The 16,298-nt window shown below is 43.4% G+C and overlaps 2 protein-coding genes across 21 annotated transcripts in view; one reads left to right on the forward strand and one right to left on the reverse strand.

The window, feature by feature from the left end:
* The window catches only part of BTBD10 (BTB domain containing 10), a 75,923-nt gene extending 70,666 nt beyond the window's left edge, over positions 1-5,257 (forward strand). For 3 of the 5 annotated variants that reach the window (XM_034995383.1, XM_034995384.1, XM_034995386.1), the window contains 3 exons: positions 277-381; positions 1,006-1,116; positions 4,121-5,257. In XM_034995383.1, the coding sequence (XP_034851274.1) occupies positions 277-381; positions 1,006-1,116; positions 4,121-4,431 (527 nt within the window). In that variant the 3' untranslated portion in view covers positions 4,432-5,257. The remainder of the gene's footprint in view (positions 1-276; positions 382-1,005; positions 1,117-4,120) is intronic. The other 2 variants (XM_034995385.1, XM_034995387.1) reach the window with 1 other exon arrangement.
* A 760-nt stretch (positions 5,258-6,017) lies between these two features.
* Positions 6,018-16,298, reverse strand: part of ARNTL (aryl hydrocarbon receptor nuclear translocator like) — a 99,079-nt gene continuing 88,798 nt past the window's right edge. For all 16 annotated transcript variants that reach the window (XM_034995376.1, XM_034995373.1, XM_034995369.1 and 13 more), the window contains 5 exons: positions 15,635-15,723; positions 14,020-14,128; positions 11,311-11,404; positions 7,554-7,656; positions 6,018-6,642 (listed from right to left, as the gene is read on the reverse strand). In XM_034995376.1, coding sequence (XP_034851267.1) covers positions 6,482-6,642; positions 7,554-7,656; positions 11,311-11,404; positions 14,020-14,128; positions 15,635-15,723 — 556 coding nt within the window. In that variant the 3' untranslated portion in view covers positions 6,018-6,481. The remainder of the gene's footprint in view (positions 6,643-7,553; positions 7,657-11,310; positions 11,405-14,019; positions 14,129-15,634; positions 15,724-16,298) is intronic.

Consider the following 16,298-nt stretch of genomic DNA (forward strand, 5'->3'; position numbering starts at 1 on the left):
AATATTTCATTTCGTGCCAACATGTTTCAACCTAAAGAAGATTCATTTGAGGAGGCACAGCCTCTTCAGCCTGATTTTCCGAACTGTGACATTATGACACCATCCATTCTGAGATGTCAGCAAATCTTTATCTTAAAATATCAGTAATCTTAAGGATGTAAATCACAAATTTACCCCCTGAGTAGCATCTGTATACGTATTTTCCTTTTATTGGCTCTTAAACCAGCATGTTTGGTTTGTGAGTGTGTTTTTCTTTTTTTGAAAAAACCTTTGCAGTTCACCTTTTAAGGGAGATAACTCCACCTGAAAGAGAGAAGGCGAGGAAGGTCCATCAGTCTAAGTCCTTGAAGTTCCCAGCACATTTGGAAGACTCAACATGTTGTCAGTGGAATGTCCTTTGCAAAGCCAGTTTGCTCTAAACAGACTAACCGAGGCAGAACATGCTCGAATCTGCCATTTTTAACATCAGTATTAAATGGGGCTGTTCGCCTGAATTGAAAACAGTTTGTGGGGAGGGTTTTTGCCTTTTGGGGGAATTATTAATAGTTGCTCAATCCATGAAATATAAGATGTATCCGTTTTGTCCTCTCTGACAATGCAGTTTTTCCCCTTCCAGACAAGGCCTTGTAGGCATCACAGCAAAGTCCTTTACTTTGCCCGCTTGATGATGATGTGATATTGCCATCTTCTTTTGGTTCTTATTTGAAGAATGTGGGGCAGATCCTATTGCAATAAGTTTGTATATGATATATCTTTCAGAAGGAGATTCTTCCTATGGATTGGGTTACCTGATTATTAAAGCTTTTTTGTTTCAACTTAAGTAGACATTTGCTTATACATTAACTGTACTGAATTATCCTGTCATGTTGGCTAGTCATCCTTTCGCATCACTGCATCCATTTGGGCTTTTAGGGTTGTCAGGCCCCTTTGATGATCAAGATAATTTTAAGTTCATCTCCCAAGTACTTTGATTTTAATAAAATATTTTTGTTTTTTTGTTTCCAGTTATTTATAGCACAAAATTATATAGATTTTTCAAGTACATTGAAAACAGAGATGTGGCCAAATCAGTTTTGAAGGAGAGGGGTCTTAAGAAGATTAGATTGGGAATAGAAGGTAAGACATTTTCATTACTTTCTATTAATTTTCTTTTGGAAAAAAAAAGCAAGGTTAAAAATCAAAATCCCATTTAGAATATAGTTTGAGAAATGCATACTTTGTGAAAACTCAAATGATGACTGAATGAATGCTCATGCAATAGACCTATAAATAACAAAACTTAACTTCCTTTATCTGAAAAGATAGAAAGCCATTAGAAATTATTATTTAGGGGCGCCTGGGTGGCTCAGTCGTTAAGCGTCTGCCTTCGGCTCAGGTCGTGATCCCAGGACCCTGGGATCGAGCCCCACATCGGGCTCCCTGCTCCGCGGGGAAGCCTGCTTCTCCCTCTCCTACTCCCCCTGCTTGTGTTCCCTCTCTCGCTATGTCTCTCTCTGTCAAAAAAATAAATAAAATCTTTAAAAAAAAAAAATTATTATTTATTCCATAAGATCTCCTAACAACAGGGAGAAGTGAATTTGTCTTTTCTGTCATAGGTCATCACCTGATGCATTTTTGCCTGAACCCATGTAGTGTGTTTGGGCACACGTGTACACGTTCCCGTAAGATTGGCAGGGCTCTTTGCCCATTAGTGATCGTTGGTGTTCCTCAAAGCCCAACAGAACTAAAAACTACTATCTGAAAATGCATGTAGAAGCATGTTAGTAGCTTACTGGTTCTTAAGATACTTATTTTCAAATTAACTTATTTTCAAATTAAATACAGATTTCAAATTTAATTTCAGCTTTTTGAATGCATACATTTTTAGATTGCTTTTACTTTGTGATTTAAATGGATTTTTCCAGATGCCACGTCAGATACTTTTATTTTAAAGTGTCCTTACTAAGAACAAAGTGTTTCCCTTGGCATAACGTGGCATAGTGTAAAGATTAAAGGTTCTGGAGCCACATTACTTGTGTTCACATCCTATGACTGAATAATTGTATGACCTTGGCCAGGGCACTTAACTTCTCTGTGCCTCAGTTTCCTCATCTAAAATGGGAGCATTAATAAGTACTTTATAGGGTTATTGTAATGACAGAATGAACTAATACCTGAAAAACACTGAAAACAGGGCCTGTCACATAGTGATTTACCAGCAAATGTTTGTGATGCTGATAATGAAGATAATGGTGTTGATCAATGACCAGTTGAGCTGTTGGAGATCACAGTAACGGGCTGCTAAGACATAGGAGAAAGAATGACCAGAAATAGGATCTTGGCAGGAAGGGAAAGAGACTTTGGGTTTAAAAACATAGTGGAATTGTTGACACATTAGCTTCACCAGTGTGTGTTGTCTTCTGTCATGTTGTAAATAGTGGTATTTAGCTGTTTGATTTCAGAGCTAGAGAGAAGGCGCCTGGAAGCTACTGCAGATTAGGAGGATGAGGAAGGCCTCTCTCAGGCAGAGATATTTGAGCTGAAGCTTGATGACAAGAAGGTTGGAACCAGGTTGTAAAAAAGCCTTATACATTATGTGAAGGACTTTGGACTTGCCCTTGAAGCATGAGGAAACCATTGGTAGTTTTTAAGCAAGGAGGTAATATGATTGATTACACTTGTATCAGAGTGGTGATTCTGTGTGGAGGACAAATTGGACTATGATGAGGTGGGAATTTTAAAGACTAATAGTCGGGGCGCATCTGCCTTCAGTTCAGGTCATGATCCCAGCGTCCTGGGATCGAGCCCCGCATCGAGCTCCCTGCTCAGCGGGAAGCCTGCTTCTCCCTCTCCCACTCCCCCTGCTTGTGTTCCCTCTCTCGCTGTGTCTGTCAAATAAATCTTCAAAAAAAAAAAAAAAAAAAGACTAATAGTCTAAGAGGAATCAAGGACAAGGGAATAGAGCTGGAGACCTTTCTGAACTCTAGTGCTGCCCTTCAGATGGTATTGACTGGAAGTGTGAAACAAAGAATACATTCTACAGAGGGTCTTTAATACATTTTTAGCCCTGCTTGCCCCTGAGCCACATACATACAGTTTTTTCTGATTCCAATACAGTCTGTAGCCCATGAGCCCATTGCCTGTCCTCCCCCACCATTGCCTGTTTTTTATAAAGTTTTATTGGAACATAGACATATTCATTTATGTATTTCTGTGGCTGATTTCACTTTACAGTGGCATAGTTTAGTAGTTGCAAGAGAAGCTGAAAATGAGCCTGAAATATTTACTATCTGGCCCTTTACAGAAAAGGTTTGCCAATCCCTGGTCTAAACTAGCAATTCTTGCTAGTAGGAGGGAGGGATAGACTTATAATAGTTTCTAAGTAGTATATATCTTTGGAAAAATTGCATTACTGATAAATGACTGAAACTTTTCCCTAACTAGAATTGTCTTCACTAATTGTTACTTTTCAGTAATTATCCAAGAAGAGGAAGGTATAATTAATCAGCTTTGGAATTGCCAATCTGAATGAACTGCTTGGTTGTTGGGAGTAGTGTTAAAATGATAAAGGGCTTAAAATATTGGCTTTGCTGACCTAGGTGCAGAAGTATACCTAGAACCAGTGAAGCTGGAGAACTCTATAGCTCTTTATCTTTTAACAAAAAAAGGAAAGAAAAAAACCGAAGGCAATATAAAGATGAGATTTAGGTTTAAGGAAATTAGAAGGCTAATGTGGCAATAAATTGCAGGCCTCGAGGCCAGATAATCCTGTGAAGGGAAGGGTTCAGGGATATTAGGGATACACAGGTAGAGCCCAAGATGCACCAGACTACATACCATTGTATTTAGGACCTATCCCCTTCAGGTTTTTACTTCAAGAATATTTTTCTGGTGGTTGGTGTATTGAGTGGCTGAGAGGATGGTGGAAGCTTGTGTGAATTGCATCAGTAGGATTTCTGTGTCTGGCTGTTGAACTGATGACCAAGCAGATGGAATATTGGTTTCCTTTCTTTGTTTTGTTTGTTCAGGAACTACAGCCGAAAAACCCTCTTTAGGCTAACTTGGGTGAGAAGTGTGCAGGACTGTGTGCACGCTTGTGTATGTGTGTATCCTCAGTTTTTAAAACTTTTCTCTCCTCCAGGTTATCCTACCTACAAAGAAAAAGTAAAGAAAAGGCCTGGGGGCCGCCCAGAAGTGATTTACAACTATGTCCAAAGACCCTTTATTCGAATGTCCTGGGAGAAGGAAGAAGGAAAGAGTCGGCACGTAGACTTTCAGTGTGTAAAGAGTAAATCTATCACCAATCTTGCAGCAGCTGCCGCAGACATTCCCCAGGACCAGTTGGTAGTCATGCACCCAACTCCACAAGTGGATGAGCTGGATATTCTCCCTATCCATCCCCCTTCTGGCAACAATGACCTCGATCCTGATGCACAGAATCCAATGCTGTGATGCTGATGTTCCTTGAAACCATAGCATGCTACTCTTCACGGTGACGCTGCACTCTCCACATTCTGCACTGCAAGGCCGCTCTCTTCATCGTGAGATGCACATGCCAATGTTTAGGATATTGCAGTGTAGGCTTTTTTAAAGACCAAAGGTAGCTGAATGGTTTTTTTAAATGAGTACAACTCTAGCATCCTGAGGTTCCAGTTATATAAATGTATTTGTTTACCAGTAGGTTTGTGAAATTGGTTCTTTGTATGGGGGAACAGTCCTTTTTCACACATCTCGATATTTTCAGAAGTGGTGAAAATTGGCACCTGGGGTATTTTCAGCTTAGATTGATATTCATCACACCCCAGATAAAATGTAGAATATTATATAGTTGCACTTTATAAATGGTGGTTAAATGGAACTGTTCAAGCCATTTTTATAGTTGTGATGCACAATATAACTGAAATAAGTGCTTCTATCAAAGTATTCCTTCAGTAAAATGTGTATAGTTTGCTGCCTATGATGGGCAAAAAAGGAGTATTTATCATTGGGCTGATTTGAATGATTTGGAGGAGACCCAATGCCCGTATCTTATTTCTCTCCAATGCTGTTTTTGCCCTTTTAGAGTGAGTCACATGCAGGAAGTGTGAATATCAGAGGTGGTTTATTATCCAGTCTGCCTTACCCTTAATCTGTTCAGATATTTATTTACTAATTTTTTTTCCTTAAGAGTTATGGGATAGGAAAATGAAGTGTTTGCTCTTCATTTACTAAATGATTGTAAACTCAAGTTTTTCATCAAAATAAAATTCCACTGTTTTAATGTTTCTGATCAACTTTATAGACACCTTGACCAGATCCTTAGTCTCATAATTAGATTTCCTGTCTTGCTGGCATCCATATAAGTAGAAACCACCGAGTAGCTCATGGAACTCCCGATTTGGTTTGTGTGTGATGAAGCACTTGGATTCCCTAGAAATCCACAGCAGTGTCTGACTGAAAAAAGAACATTTTCTAGTCAAACCTAAGAAGGGTGAAATAACTTTACTAGGTTATAGGATAACCTTAAGTGTCAGAACCAGTTTCTGACACTGGTTCGGTGTTTTGTCCATCATACTGTGCTGCTTTTCTAAGCAAACTATTAGTGCAAATGCTTTTTAAAAAAATACTCTGTGGCCCAACTCAAGAAGGAAGTGGATGGAAGTACTTAGGTGCTTTGGGTCCAGGGTCACTTAAGCCACACAACCGTGGGCGTAGAGGAGTTGTAGGAAAGCAGCCCATTTGTTACAACTAATCTTGAATTTGTAATTTCATAGGATTTGAAATTTGTGTTTAAGCAGTAACATCACTGTACTCACATAATAATAATTTGGATAACTATTTTAACAGTACAGCTAAGCTAACAGGGAAATTATGTTAAGTCCTGGAATGATTATCACAGGCCAGAAAGGCACTGTAAATGTTACTGGCATGGCTTGTCCTGAAATAGCCACGGTAGAAAACTGATCCAGCCCTGCAGCACAGGGATTTTTTTCTATTTGAAATGTGAACAGTATTTATAGAACAAGGGAAACATTTATTAAAAATATTTAACTGTCTAATACATTATACTTTAACCCATATTTATAGTAAAGGATTCTTACAAGGAAGAATAAACGGCTTTATGATACAGTTAGTATAAGAAATATCCACATGGGGGACTTCTTTGTAGTGTAAAAACACCATACATCTGAAATGACCATTTGCATATAAAAGCTACCAATGATGCTTCTGTGCACGATGATTAAAAAATTCAACACAAACAGAATCCAAAATATACAATTAATGCAAGCTATCCACAGCTAGCCCAATAATCAATGATGAGGAAACACTGGAGCAGGCTTAGTTCCACTTTGTCTGAAGTTACACATAGTAAGATTGACTTGTATCAATGGCTCTGAGATGGCTCTTATGAGGACAGTACATAAAAGCTGTTCTCTCTTTATCCAGTAAGCTTCACAGACTGTAAAACTCCACCAGTAATGCACTTTGATACTGTAGCTGTTGCCAAAGCAACATGTAGTGTTTACAGCGGCCATGGCAAGTCGCTGAAGTCAACAGGACCACCCAGCCCAGCATCTGCTTCCAAGAGACTCATTATGACAGCCATCGCTGCTTCGTCATTACTGGGACTGCTTGAGCCTTGGTCGTTTTCTATCATGTCTATGCCTATGTGAGGATTCTCACCTGTAGGGGGAGATAAAGACCGGTCGGTCATAATACCAGAGCATGTTTAACTTGAGTAAGCAGTTCCTAAGCACACTTTTAATAAGTACAGTGTTCTTAACAGGAAGGTGGGAATGGCGGAAGAGAAGGCTTTTGGAGCTGCAGTGCCATAATATATTTTCTTTAGAAACAAAGCGCTGAAAATGCAATAAAGATTAAAAGCATTTGAGTTGACCTCATTTTGATATTCTGACATAACCAGTTACAAGGAGGGAGATACGAAAGGAAAGAAACAGGAAAGTAGGGATTAGGGGGGAAAAAAAAAATCCAGAAAGACAAATAGCAAAAAAGATGGGTGAGATGGGAGAAGCAAACTCTACCACTTTTAATACCCGCTGAAATACTTACTGATCATCCTTCCAGGCTTCATCTCTGAACCTTCATCAGCTCTCCCAAAGAAGAGCTGACGGCCCAGGTGGGGGGAAGAGCCTGTATGTATCTAGGCTGCTGGAGTCTCCTTTTGAGCTCCAGTGACAAACCTGGAGGCTCCCTCCTCCCCCCGAACTCAACCATTAAACTCAACTTTGAAGATTTAAACCAATTTTAAACCTTTAAACTTGGTTTTTATCAAATTTATCTAGAACTAGCTTGTTTTACTCATTCAGTTTTTTGTTTTTTGGTTTTTTTTTATCTGAGAGAATGGGAGACAGCATGAGAGGGGGAGGGTCAGAGGGAGAAGCAGACTCCCTACCGAGCAGGGAGCCCGATGTGGGACTCGATCCCGGGACTCCAGGATCACGACCTGAGCCGAAGGCAGTCGCTTAACCAACTGAGCCACCCAGGCGCCCCAACTCATTCAGTTCTTAAAACTAACTTTATGCCAGATGTTGTGCAAGCTCACTGTAGTGGAAAGGAGTAATAATGCTACTTACCAAGAATAGAGGAACTATCAGAATATGGATAACCTGGGTTTTCCTGAGCCTGCCCTGGTAGTAGGCCACTGGAAGGAATGTCTGGAGTCCCTCCATTTAAAATCTACAAGCAAAAGTGAAGATTTCATATCAACAGTTTCAACCAGTACTGTACTCAAGATCATCAAGAAAATGAAGCATGTTGGAAAGGTAGGGGGAAAGTGTTCAGTTTCCTATTGGAGGATTTCAAACAAGAAACTGTTAGTAATGGTCACAGTAAGAAAAACCTCTTCCCAAAGTATTTTCTTGGTATAATTCAACCCACACAGGCACTTTAAAGGCTGAATGAAATCCCTAGAGCATTCGATTATCTTGGATCACCTTATTCACATGATTAAGGCCAAGGACTAAATTACCTTGGTGAGCTGATTAGATTTCAGGAGAGGCAGTGATTTCAGATCTTGCCAGTAGGTGGCATTACAAATTTATTTTCCCAATCCAGCTTTTTGGTAGGGAAACCTTTAAGAATTGAGAACTCCAAAGAACTTTTGCTTACATGTATTTATATTTACTATATTTGAAGTTAAAACTAATAAATTTTTAAAATCTAATAAACTTATTAGATGTTAACATGAATAGCATTTTAAAGAAAAATAGCTTTTCTAAAATAGCAAAAAGAAAAGTCATTTTTAAAAAATTTTTTTGCAAACCAAATGTCTGCCTTAATAGGATTTAACAGGATTCTCATTTTCTTCAGTCTATTTAGATGTCTGATTGAAGTGTATGAAGGAAATCAGGTATGTAGTTGGGAAAGGGAGGTCCTATTTAATAGCTTTTTCCAATAACTTTGGTAGTCTTTGATACTACGTCAAAACTCAACAAGTGAAGTTTCTTAAAGATTAGGTGCAGTGCGGAATCGGAAACCGTATCAATGAAATTCTTGTACTCTATTATATAAAAATCCATTGGTATACATTTGCATGATTTTGAAGTATCTTGCTGCATTGGTTATTTGGAAAACACTTGGCTGATGCTGACACATTTCATTTATTATAACGCAAAACATCCCCATTGTTAAAAGGTATTTCTGATGATGAGGTAATAGTAAGTTTTGGGAAGCTGCTGAGTTCAAAGTAGCAGATACAAGTTTTCCAAAAACTCTACTTTTTGCTTGAAAGCTAAGTTTTATCATGGGCAACAGATACTGTCAGCTGTCTTCCTTGAACTCACCAGTTCATTCATTTAAATGTACGCTAAATACCCAAGTCTGAACAAGCATAGTTTGCAATAGTAACAGTGGTGTCCCTTGACAAGAGCAGTTCCTTAAGCTCTAACTTAGCACGCGGGTGCTTTTCCCTGAGACGACGGACCATTGTACTTCAGCATGCAGCACAAGTGCTTTTCGCATACTTCCCAGTTTGTAACAGGGTTAAAAAGGTTTACTCAAGGATGTTATAAACTCTTTTTACTGCTTATTAAGGATATCCTTAAATGAAACCGGCTTGTTTTTTTTTTTTTTTATTGTGAGTATATGGTGGTGAAGACTACACGGACTACTAGTCCTGGTTGGTGCCACTGCCATGATTTTTGCCAAAGCACCAGCAGTTTTACCCAACGCTGCTTTTTGCACTATTAGTTCATGTATCAACACAGTGAGAGGAAAAAAAATGTTTTCGATTATGAAAATAATTTTGACCTTGCAGATCCCTGAAAGGATCTTGCCTCCCTCAGCACCAGGGAGCTGCTGCTTTAACTGAACCTGCCTTAGTGCCTCTGGATGTCCAGACTCCTGGAACCTAGGAGGTGCACTCAGAGCCTCACTTTTTTAGCTTGACCCTGAATGAAGTAACGGTCAAGCTAAATGGCTCATTTTTGGACCTGCTCAATTTAAAAGTGACTGGGAAGGGCTGGAAGCATGGTGCCACCTTTACTCTCCTGGCTTTGGTACAATCTGCTGTCCTTTCTAACTCTCGTCTTGTTTAAGCTACTCTTACAAATCCTGTTGCTGAGGGTCAGGATGTATTCAGAAATTTTTTCTGCCAGATCCATTTTTGTAAGCCCAAAGAAAAAAATTTTTCCATTAATGCCTCAACAATACTTGGGGTTTTGTGACGTAGAGTACAGTATTAGATCTCTGAAGTTGTTGGTGTGGAAAGAATCAAAAGTCGAGAGACCTGACTTTAAGTTTGGGGCTATACTTGTTAAATGATTAGCCCAGCATTTAATATTTGGGAGCTTAGATTTTGCCACCTATAAAGTTGTGAGGCTAAGATGAGAAAATGTACATAGAAGTTCCCTGAGTAATATTTAAGCACTATATTGGCGTGATAACCTTTCAAAACAGGGTAGTGGGATTCTTGGTAATACCAGGAAGTCAAGTGCCTAAAAGTTGAACTGAGAAGCAGAGAAAGGGATACCACCCCAAGGAGATGGTGGATCCAATATGGAGGAAGGACCTAGGGATGTAACAGGAGAACAGGCCTAAGAGAAAAACCTGTAAACAGGGATTGGGATGTACCAAGCCTAGGCTTTATCTGTTGGTGCTATCTTCTGAGTCATTACCAAAAGCCAGGCACTTTCACATATATTACCTCATAACAGGACTTCATATACAAAGATGCTGAGTGTCCTAACCTATAGGAGCCCTGTTATAAAACAAAAGTAGGGCTAAATAATTATACAGGGCCACCCAGCTAGCACATGGCAAGGCCAGGCTTCAAGACCAGGTCTGTCTTTCACTGATCACTCTTACCCATTAATTTATTGACTTTGAAACCTTTGGTGGGGGTAGAATCAAAACTTCTTTTCAAACAGAAATTTTTACAGCAGATTCCCGTATAAAATAAAGCCACCCTGGTAGAAGCAGGAGTCCTTGCCCTCTCTACTCACTAACCACCCTTGCCCCATCCTACCTGGTAGCACCACAGCTCCTGGTAACCTGAGCCTCAGAGGAATGCAGTTCGGAAAACCCATATCCTGCTTTTGATACAATTTGTGTTTAGGAGTCCTGTCTATGTAAATTACAATATTCTTTCTCTCTGTATGTTTTGGGAGGTAGGGGGAGGAAGACTATGGCCAAAGATTTCTGGATCATCCTAACCTGTATTACCATCAGGCACTACAGATTTATGATTTGCAATTAACATGGCTCTACACTTGTAAATTCTCTGGCAAAGATGAAAACAGATGAGTGGTTTCTAAGCTTATTGATAGTGTCATCTTCTAGCCAACTCTTCATGAGCGCTGGCGACTGATACAGTACTTGTACCCAGTGCTGTCCTATCACAGGAAACCCAGGCAGCAGAGCCCCCACGTAGTCTGCAGCTGCGAAGGCACGGCTTGCCTTCCAAAGCACCAAAGTGCTCCTGCTTAGTATTACCGTTTCCCGTGCCTGCACTAGAGACTAGTGATATTTTCTCCCTTGAAAATTCTTGGCAGTGAACTAGATAATTTTTTTCTGTGAGGTACTCACTAATCCTTCCTTCATGGGAGCTCTTGAATTGTTCCCTCAATGCAGTGGCCTCCCCATTCCTTAGAACATTCTTTCTGCCTTCCCCTACTCACATGGAATAAATCCACTAAGGATATCAGCAACGTCTCTAGCTCCACCCAAATGCCTTATACCTAAACTCACACAGATGCCTTTATTTAAAAGAGGGTCCAACTTGTTTCAGCAACCACAATGGTAATCACATACTCCCACCCCCAACATTTCAGAACTTGGGCGAGAGGCTCTCCGGATTAAGAAGGACCTTAGTCAAAGAGTCATCAGCCTTACCTTCTTGCCTCCTGGAGAAGAGGCATCAGGGGGAGGTGTACTTGTGATGTTTAATGGGCTGGAGCCACAACTGGAAGGTGAGGACCCTCTTATTCTGTCAGAGAAAAGAGGAGTTAGTTATATTGCCTTTCCTTTTCTTCAGTGGGGTGTCAGGGGTGGGGGGTGGGAACGAAGAAGGATGAAGAACTAGAATAGGGATTGGCAAACCTTTTCTGTAAAGGGCCAAATAGTAACTGCCTAGGCTCTGTAGGCCAGAAGGTCTTGATCCAACTACTCAACTCTGCCACTGTAGCTTGAAAGCGGCCATAGATAATATGGAAACGAATGGGTGTAGCTGTGTGCCAATAACATTACGTTTACAAAAACAGGCGAGAAGCTGTTCCTTACCCCACAGGCACCTGATCTAGACTGCAGTCCCTGGAGTCCAGCATCTCACTGACAAAGCCTTAGAGTTTGGATTTCAGGTTGTTGAGTTTCAAGTAAGTGGCCAGTTTCATTTCTTATAGAATCTAGATCTCAGAGCTGGAGGGGACTTGAGAAGTTCAACCTCTATCTTTGATACCATAAACTAGAAACCACAGCAAGTGATTTATCCTCTTCCCTACAAACACTTTTCAGCTAGTGAATACTCTTAGGAAATGGAAGGTGCTGGGGTGGCTCAGCTACACCTAGAAAGTAGCCTTGCAGTAGGAGGAGTAGAAGGATGAGGAGGAAGGGTAGGAGTAGGGCAACTGTTCCCACCGCCTTCAAAAGCAACAGGTGATGAACAGGGGTTCCAGGCCCTCTCAGCTGGTGGGTTTCTCCTCATAGGAGATTAACAGAGAGAAAATCTTAGAACTGTAAACCCACACACACGCTCGTCAGGCTGAGGGAGCTCAGGAGAGGAAGGAACGGCCTGGCGGGGAAGCCTGCGTACGGTGGCAGCTGTGTGACCACCAGGCCCTTAGCATCTACAGGGACGAATGCAGCTTCCGGGTTACCCAGGCAGCCCGCTCCCAAGTGCCCAGCAGTCCTCTGGCCATTGGCCTGCGCCGCCTGGTTCTGTAGACTTGGGAGTGAATAAGCTTTCTCCAGGATCATAAGCTCCTCAAAGGCAGGATACAACTATATGCCATGCACTCTCAGCACACACAGATGGGTACTAATCGCTTACTAAATTGCTGAATGTCTCCCATCTTCCTTTACTTATGTCTAGGAAACCACTATTTTCCTGGGTTCCCCATCTTGGCATTGCCTTTTCATTGTTATTTCATCTTCTAGTCCTTAAATTACTGATTTTTCTTTGGGACAGTATCATCACTGAGGGATGGGCCTCATTCCTGGGTTATTAAGCATGTTCACCTTCATCTCTTCCTATTCCAATCCAACTTCCATATGCTTATTAGCATTAACATAAGTTATTATTAACATTTTGGACATCCGTTCAGCATCCTACAATGAATGGGGTCTTACAATTTTTTTCCTAAACTTCGGCATTTTTTATTAGGATTCTTAGCAATCTCCCTTCCTTGCTTCAGCTCACACACCCCCTTTTTCTATTTTCATAAAGAAAATAGACTTCTCAGCCATTGTAAGATCCTTGAGGTCAAGGACTGTTTTACCCTGTTCTTGGATGGTTTCAAGCAAGGCACAGAGTATGTCCATAGTGGCCAGTAAGAATCTGATTATCACTGCGCTCTGCCCTGACATCTTCCTGAAGTAGACCCAAGGGGTCATAGCCACCATTCCCACAGGGTTGGAACAGAACGGTCCTGCCCACTAGGATAAGAGCCCCCCTATGGCCAACTAGAAAACAAGACCAGCTTTTAATTCTCCTGAGAGAATCAATCCAGGGGCAGCAGGGAATAATTTTTCCCTTCTCTTACTATGTTCCATTAAGCGTGCATTCCTAAGGGCCTGGTTACTACCCTCTCCATCCCCCAAATTCAGATGAACATGTAACTGCTTCCCTCTTAATCACTACTCTTAAAGACTCAAACAATTTTTGGGCACTCACCATATGTCAGTTTCTGTTCTAGAAACGTTCCTGAGACCTCTCACACTCCTAAAGCAATCCTTGAGAGATAGTTATTACCCACCTTTTATGGCTTAACTCAACAGAGACCAGAAGTTAAGTGAATCTCTTAAGCACAGTCAAGTAGAGGCCCAGAACTCAAACCCAAGTAAACTACTTCCCCTCTCTTTCATATGGAAAAGAAGCCCTCTCAAGAGAGCTTCTGCTTGGTCTCTATTACTAAAGCTAGGCAGCTTTTTGACTAGAAGCAGCTAATGATTTGTTAAGGCCCAGATCACAGACTGTCACCGCTCCTGCAGTCCTGTATTGTTAGTGTTCATCCATCCTCATTAGCCCCTTGAGTCATAATACAAAGTAACAAGAAAATTGAGTCTCCCAAAGAATTCCCTTTAACTCTGGCCTGTTTGGGTTCCACTCTTTAAGGCAAGGTTTCTCAAACTCGTCACTACTGGCATTTTGGACTGGAAAGTTCTTTGTTGGGGGTGGGGGAAATGGGAGGGAGGCTGCCCTGTGTACGACACGATGTTTAGCAAGCAGCATCCCTGGTCTCTATCCACGGGACTGTTTAACAGCAACATCCTACCCGATATGACAACCACAAATGTCTCCAGATACCGCAAAACATCCCTTGAGGGGTAAAATGCTCTGGGTAGAGAACCACTGGTTTAAGGGTGCAACTAGAAGGTGTTACTTGCCTGTGGATCTCCATGATTTCTTCAGCAATCATTCGACCTATTTTGCCTGCCCCAGCCCTGGTTCCCCCTGGAATCCCTGGAACAGTGGGGTGGGTCCTCTTTGGGCCACCTACAACAAAGGAATCTGAGAGTGGGAAAGGGCAACCAAGGAAGAAATGCTATTACGAGTTCAAACCAGTTCATCTTGTGATCCACTTGAAGTTCAACCTTCGGGTTACGGCCCAAGGGGCAACAGAGCACAGCTTGTCAGGAAAAGACATTCCAGCAGAAGGCTCAAGTCTGCATCCAGGATCAGAGACCAAAGCAAAGCATCTACTTCCCCTCCCACACTCAACATCTGTTTCCTGACCACCACCGTATGCAAGCCAGGGTCACAGAGGTAAGTCAGCAGCTCTGCCCTCAAGGAGCTCACAGTCTAACAGGGTGACAGACAAGATGAACAATGGCTGGAACCAAGTGCGGTAAGCTTGACCGGTAAGCGCAAGGCACCCAACTCCTCCAGGGCCAGGGGCAGCTTCCTGGGAAAGTTTAACTCTGAGCTGAGTCTTGAGAGAGGACGAGAAATTAGCTTGGCAGAGAGGTGAGGACGGGAAGGCATTCCACCCACAGCCACCAATATACACAAGAGCACGGAGCGGGGACGAAACTTGGGAGACTACTCCAGGAGATCCCTCATGAATGAGGATGCAGGGGTAACAGATGACACCACAGGAGCTACCCATCTGATCCTGAAAGGTCTTGGGTACTGTACTAACGGATTTGGATGGGCTCCTGAGGATAAGGGGTGCCAAAGCACTTCCCACGGAAAAGGCACTTGGACTTGGTTACTGGAAAGTGTCATTCATTCACTTCACAGAGAATGAATGACAGTGGAGAAAGGGGATTGGGTGGGGGAGTGAGACTAGGGTTAGAAAATTCTCTGCAATGATCCAGGCGAGGGAGATGGAGAAGTCTAACAGGTAGAAAGGACAGGATTTCGTGTTCAGATAGAACGGGCGAGAAGGAGTCAAGGTTTCTGGCTTGAGCAACCAGAGGAGTGCAGAGACTGGGTTTGGAGACGCTGAATTTCAGGTGCTTTTGAGACTCCAGGTGGCTCTGTCCAGGAGGCAGCTGGAGAGACAGACCTAGAGCTCTGGAGACAGACCGGACGTAGGAGTCCCTGGTGGAGACGGGACCGAAGGAAGCCATGCAAGCAGAGGTGGTCCCGTGGAAGGATGAGTCAAGTGCAGAGAGCAGGGGCCGGGGCCGGGAGGGAGCCCCGCTCTGTAGAGCGCATAGCCTGGTGCTGACAGACACCCTCCGCCCACCACTGGAGCCAGTGACAGTCACCAGAAGGCACCATGTCCCAGTCACTGGGCAACATGGGGGAAAGCCCGAGAGGAGCAGGGAGTCTGCTATTTCAAGGGCTTCCAGGGTCCAGGCAGCCTCAGGAGAAGCAAAAATGGAGCTCCCTGTATTCCAGGCTCAACAGAGAATAGGAGAGGACAACGTCCTTAGTGCTCATCCCCTGGAGCCTCCTTTCTTACATGGGGGCTGGGGACACTTGGGGACAGGGTACGCTGGCCAAAGCGGCTTCTCACGGGCAAGCCCCGATGCCCCTGCAGCCCAGAGTTACCTTCTCCAGAGGGCAGCATGCTGTCCATGCTGTGGGGGGACGCTGTGAGCTGCGGGAAGGCTGGGTCCCCACCTTCCAGGACGTTGGCTCTGTGGCAATAAGGAAACATGAGTCAGGCCTGCTCAGAACTGTGCACCTTCCACCTTGGCCAAGGTATCTGGTGTCCACTCTGGACCTGGACAGGCCAGAAAAGGAAGTGTCTGTCTGAGTGGCTCAGCAGGGCTCCTCGCCGTTTGAGGACAGGACGGGCAGCATTCCGGCCTTGGGCCGCACTGCCTGCCTGGGCCTTCCTGGTCCGTACGGGGCACACGGTCCAGCAGAGAAGGGGCCTGTGGCCGCCCGCGGCCCCCCGCTCCGAGGCCTCCTCCCCCGCCACTCTGCAGGGGCACCTCACCCCGGCCCGCCCCGCCACTCGGCTCCAGCCACAGGGGCTGGATCCGGACACCACGGGGAAGGAGATGTGCGGAGCAGTTCTGGCCAAAGAGCAGGTCCCTCCCTTCTCGCCTAGCTGGGGGCCGAGCCTCTGAGGCAGGCTTCCGGCTGCCAGCACTGGGGCCACCGGCCTGGCGGGCGCGGACACCCGGCCATCTGCAGCCCGGGCTGCTCTGAACGGACCGTCAACCCTTCCGTCCACGGCAGCACCGGGGCGCCCAGGGCGCAGGGC

Source organism: Mirounga leonina, unplaced genomic scaffold (genome assembly GCF_011800145.1).
Source record: "Mirounga leonina isolate KUSES-001 unplaced genomic scaffold, KU_Mleo_1.0 Mir_92, whole genome shotgun sequence".
Lineage (NCBI taxonomy): Eukaryota > Metazoa > Chordata > Mammalia > Carnivora > Phocidae > Mirounga > Mirounga leonina.